Here is a 6,000-nt window from a genome sequence, read left to right on the forward strand (position 1 = left end):
CCCCTACCTGGCTCACTCACTCTCTCTCACTGCAGTGCTGGCTGTGCGAATCTGATCCCAGGCGCTGGGTCGCCGCCCACTGTGGAGGGGGTGGGTGCCAGGCGTGCGGTGCGGAGAGAGAGCGAGGGACTATCTGGGGGAGGGACAGTGCAGCGGCCGCCCAGCGCAGCGCTGAGCGCGGGAGAGAACCACACCAGCCCAGACCAGGCAGCAGCAAGAAGAAGCTGGCAGCGGCGGCAGGTTAGGGGTTAGGGGGCGCAGGTTAGCGGCGGCAGGTTAGGGGTTAGGGGGCGCAAATTACTTGCCTTGCCCCGGGTGCTGACAACCCACGCTACGCCACTGGCCTCAGCTTCAGGATCTGTCCTTCCAGTGAGTACTCCGGGCTGATTTCCTCAAGAATAGATAGGTTTGATCTTCTTGCAGTCCATGGGACTCTCAAGACTAGTTTACTGTGAAGCATTTGGGTGAAAAGATACCAAATCCTGACATTTTCCCCAAGACATTTGTTTGCTTTGCAGTGCTTAGATTCCTTCCTCAGGCTACCTCCAGACAGATTTGGATAACTAGGGGATTGCGACTGTTCTAATTTCCAGCTCCTTCCGTTCTCCTGAGAGATGCCTGACACCTGCCTTCACACGATTAAATGTCTTGCGTTTTGCTCTTGGCTTCTGGCCTTTGGTTTCTTGTAAAAATGCCATGAGTCCTTCTTGAGCAGCCCACGTAACTTGTCTGCTTCCTGGCAGCCTCTCTGGAGGTTTCTGTGATGACTTTCATTATAACACCTGTTCTGAGCTGAAGTTGTGATATATTTCAATAGCTGTGTTTTTGAAGACTCACTGGGACAATTTAGTCACCTTTTATGAAGCTCAACATGGCCTCAGTCAGAATAAAGGCAACTCTGAATAACGTAATAATAATAATAATAATAATAATAATAATAATAATAATAATATATTATTTGTACCCCACCCATCTGGCCGGGTTTCCCCAGCCACTCTGGGCGGCTTCCAACAAAGATTAAAAATACATTAAAATGTCACACATTTAAAACTTCCCTGAAAGACGGCTGTCTTCAGATGTCTTCTAAAAGTCTGGTAGTTGTTTATCTCTTTGACATCTGGTGGGAGGGTGTTCCACAGGGAAGGCGCCACTACCGAGAAGGCCCTGTGCCTGGTTCCCTGTAACTTGGCTTCTCGCAGGGAGGGAACCGCCAGAAGGCCCTCGGAGCTGGACTTCAGTGTCCAGGCAGAACGATGGGGGTGGAGACGCTCCTTCAGGTATACTGGACCGAGGCCGTTTAGGGCTTCAAAGGTCAACACCAACACTTTGAAGTGTGCTTGGAAACGTACTGGGAGTCAGTGTAGTGGCTTATTATGGTTCTAGAATGATTAGAGATGAATTTAAGGATCGGTCCAAATACAAAAATGTAAATTTGGTCCCTTGTAAACTCCAGCTCATTTATCTTTCGCTTTCTCAACCCTCCCCATTGCCTGAGAGGAACATCATTCCTGAATTACCCAAATGTTTTAAAACTGCAATTGACAACACATATATAGTTATGAGTTTTTTTGTGGGGGAAGTGGGCTGTGTGCTGGGACCCTTCTAACCCCTGGATCCAGCAAGTGTTAAAATAGAAGCAAGGATTCAAATTACTGGTGAGGTGATAGCTTAGCGAATGGGCCATTAAGGAAACAAAGGTAGTGGATCTGTGCCAGATGAGAAATAGGTAGGCACCCCTCCCTCAAATGGCTGGTAGTTAGACAGACACAGGCCAGAGTGGAGTGGTGCCAGCTAGATGCTAGGAGTGGAAAAGCAGCAGGCTGAGAAGCTAGAGATATCTCTGCCTGGTTTCTGTTTGAATACAGTCGTACCTTGGTTCTCGAACGGAATCCGTTCCGGAAGTCCGTTCGACTTCCAAAAACGTTCGGAAACCAAGGCACAGCTTCCGATTGGCTGCAGGAGCTTCCTGCACTCAATCGGAAGCCGCATCAGCCGCATCGGGCATTTGGCTTCCAAAAAATGTTTGCAAACCGGAACACACACTGCTGGATTTGCCGCATTCAGGAGCCAAAACATTTGAGTCACAAGGCGTTCGAGAACCAACGTACGACTGCACAGGGCTGGATCTATGGGGAAAAGCAACACCCTTTTTGGGGTGTTAATGCTGTGAACCCCTCCATCACAGGTTCAGGCTGTATATAGGTGGAAATAAACCAAATAATAATAATAATAAACCTTTGGTTAAAGGGCAGTACAGTGGTACCTCGCAAGACGAATGCCTCGCAAGACAAAAAACTCGCTAGACGAAAGGTTTTTCCGTTTTCGATTTGCCTCGCAAGACGAATTTCACCTATGGGCTTGCTTCGCAAGACGAAAACGTCTCACGACTTTGTTTCCTTTGTCTAAAAACAAAGACATGTTTTGTTTATAAAGTTAATTTATTTTCCCTTCAATTTTTGAACTGCTCTTTACAGTATGTGTGACTTTAAAGAGCAGTTAATAAACTGTTGTTGTACCAAATTTGGCTTTGTTTGGACTTTTTTTGACCATAGGAACGCATTAATTGATTTTCAATGCATTCCTATGGGATTTCGTGATTCGCAAGACGAAAAATTCGCTAGACGGCAAAACTTGCGGAACGAATTAATTTCGTCTTGCGGGGCACCACTGTATATGAATAGAATAAATAAACAAATGTTTCGTGGGGCAAGGGGTTGGCACATTTTCATTGTGCCCTTCCAGATGGCAATAATGCAATAAGCATCACATAACAAGTAGCAAAGCGGAATGATGTGTGGACAGTCCATTATAAATCCACCACTAATGGGCTATTATTGTGTCAGTGACATGTTGCAGAATGCACTCACAACCCTCCCCCCCCCCCAAAAAAATCCCCATCAGTAGGGAGGGGCCCACAGTGGAAGACATAGGGTGATAATCAATGCTAAGCACTCTCAGACCAACTGGAATGAATGAAGTAACTTAAATACACTCATTTCAGTGGCTCAGCTCTTGAGTACAATTTAGTTGGATGGAAGCCGCAGGTCCTTACACTTTGCAGCGCTCCCTATAAAGTTCCAAGGAGGAAAGATTCCTTGGGAAATCCCCTTCTGATAAAAGAGCGGTTCTTATTTTTGATTTTGGGCCAGTTCAAACAATCATGCACTCTTTGCGGCTACAGGGCCTGCGGCAGTTGCACACTGCTAGCACTGCATTACACCAGGGTGAAAACACACCTTAAGCAAATGTTTCTCGATTGGCCCCATGTGGTACGTATTTTATATCGGCAGCTGAATTTTCTAGTGTTTTGCGCTGACATTTGGTTTTAAACAAATGACTGGATTCCAACAAGGAAATCACACGCACTGGGTGGAGAATGGCAGCTGAAGTCGCCGTCATTTGTCTATCTCGAGAGACAATGGAGTGCACCTCTGGGGGTGAAGTCAAACTGCTGGAGAATCGCAGCGCCTGCTGTGGCTGAATAGATCGTGAACTCGTAGCTGCTGCCTCCAGCATCGTTTTTGGTGCATTAGCAGCACCAAGGATATGTCCGGGGGGGGGGCAAGCCTGGGCAGTGTGGCTAGTGGTCTTGCGCTGCCCAGATGACAAGACCACCCTCTCGGCTTCACTGATGGGGTCCAAAGGAAAGCAGGGCAAGACGTTTGGCACCAGCTTTGCTGAAGGAGGTGTACAAAGCGCCACCCAACCGTCTTAGGGACTCCACACCAGATTTACACAAGGTTTATTCTTTAGCCTTTTCTTCTCCCGAAGATGTCCCACGAGGCAGCGGGTACTGTGGCTGAAGTACATTCAGTTTCATCAGCTGACCACCTGGTTCTAGAGCTATGGATAAGTATTTCTCCCTCTCTGCTTTTTGCAAGTCATTCCGGTCTATAAATAGGTACCATGTCCTTAGCCATCTTATAGCACAGGGGTGGGGAACCTCAGGGGTGGGGGCCAAATGCAGCCCTTCAGGCCTCACCACCGTCTCCACCCCCATCGTTCTGCCTGGACACTGAGATCCAGCTCCGAGGGCCTTCTGGCGGCTCCCTCATTGCGAGAAGTGAGGTTACAGGGAACCAGGCAGAGGGCCTTCTCGGTAGTGGCACCCGCCCTGTGGAACACCCTTCCAGCAGATGTCAAAGCGATAAACAACTACCTAACAATTTAGAAGACACCTGGAGGCAGCCTGTTCAGGGAAGTTTTTAATGTGTGACATTTTAATGTTTTTTAATCTTTGTTGGAAGCCGCCCAGAGTAGCTGGGGAAACCCAGCCAGATGGGTGGGGTACAAATGAATTATTATTATTATTATTATTATTATTATTATTATTATTATTATTCCTGGGCCCCTGAGCTCTCCCTAGGCCACACCCCTTCTTCCACAGGCCACGCCCATTACTCCCAGGCCTCACCCCTCAACACTTTCACACCCTCCCTGAGTGTTTTTGCCTGCTCTCAATGTGTCCTTGTCCTCCGATGTTACCTGTTACTTGTCTTGCTGTAGGATACAGAGGGATGTGCAGGTAAAAGTAACTAACAAAGGTAAAATTGGCATTATTTGTTCTGCCCACCTTTGCTCTCTGTGTTTGGCCTGTGCCCCCCCCCCAAAGGAAAAACAACCCTCAGTCTGCAAAAGCTTCCCCAGCCCTCTTGTAACCCCATAATTATTTTTTTAAAAATCCCAACAGGGAACCAGGCATTTCCCCTCGCCACCATACAGGGGTCGCTTATAGCATGTGTCCGTCAGTCCACACAGATTCACCCAGTGATCTTGCTAGACACAGACCCTTCCCCAAAGCTCACGCCACCTGCAATGACGACGGGCATTTTGCTAGCGATTCCCTATCCCTGGTGCCACCTTCTCTCTTTGAACACCTTATGCGCTTAGCCCTAAAATGAAAGCCAAGCCAAGCTGCAAACCCAGGCATGTTCACGGCTCACCTGAAAGATGTCGTTGGCACATTTCCTGCACAGGTTGTGCTGGCAGGGCAGGATGACCACCGGCTTGGTAAACATCTCCAAACAGATGGGGCAAATCAGCTGCCTTTCCAGGCTATCCATGGTGGGGCAATCTCTAGGGCAGGAGTTGTAGTCCATGTGGGTCGACATGACAAGGGAAGAGGCAAGTGCCGATCTGGAGGGGGCTCCCTGTGTGCCCTCGCGCCAGTCCTAGAGTGCGGCGGTGAGAAAGGGCAAGGGGAACGGCTCATGACTGCCAACGCCTCCATGTGGGAGGCAGCTGTTTGCTCTGATTTCCCCAAGGTCCGCAAAAGATCGGCTCAAATGCTACAGGAATGTGATGGTGGAGACTCTCATGCTCCTGCCGTCAGGGAACAGTTTGCCTTTTTATTCTGCCTCAGCATCCCTGCTCAGACACAGACGTCGTGCATCGAAGATACTGTTACGTGCCACCACAGTCTCCAAGCAGCGACAGATTCCAGGGGTTTCAGCACTTTGTTTCCTTAGGAATGAAGGCCAGCAGAGACGGCGGCGTCTTTAGGATATGGAAAGCATAATGCCGGTGGTCAACAAAAGAGGTTTAAAGTCTGTCTCAAGGCAAATCTTAAAAAATGTAGTATAAACACTGACAACTGGGAAACACTGGCCTGCGAGCGCTTCAGTTGGAGAACAGCCTTTACCAAAGGTGTCATGGGCTTTGGAGACACTCGAACTCAGGACGCAAGGGAGAAACGTGCTAAGAAGGCACGCTTGGCAAATCCACAGCGTGATCAACTCCCGCCTGGAAACAAAAGTCCCCACTGTGGAAGGATGTGTGGATCCAGTATTGGCCTCCACAGTCACTTACGGACTCATTGTTAAAATCATGTTTATGGAAAACAATCTTACTCGGCTACGAGTGATCGCCAAAGAAGAAGGATACAGTGGTGCCCCGCAAGAAGAATGCCTCGCAAGACGGAAAACTCGCTAGACGAAAGAGTTTTCCGTTTTGGAGGTGCTTTGCAAAACGAATTTCCTATGGGCTTGCTTTGCAAGACCA

At 48.5% G+C, this 6,000-nt stretch overlaps 1 protein-coding gene across 1 annotated transcript in view; it reads right to left on the reverse strand.

The window, feature by feature from the left end:
* LOC309534130 (tripartite motif-containing protein 54-like) overlaps positions 1-5,364 on the reverse strand; it is a 45,649-nt gene extending 40,285 nt beyond the window's left edge. Inside the window, exon 1 of the mRNA XM_082226157.1 lies at positions 4,944-5,364. Coding sequence (XP_082082283.1) covers positions 4,944-5,111 — 168 coding nt within the window. The 5' untranslated portion in view covers positions 5,112-5,364. The remainder of the gene's footprint in view (positions 1-4,943) is intronic.
* Between the last annotated feature and the right edge of the window lie 636 nt (positions 5,365-6,000).

Source organism: Podarcis vaucheri (assembly GCF_965113315.1).
Source record: "Podarcis vaucheri genome assembly, chromosome: 6".
NCBI lineage: Eukaryota > Metazoa > Chordata > Lepidosauria > Squamata > Lacertidae > Podarcis > Podarcis vaucheri.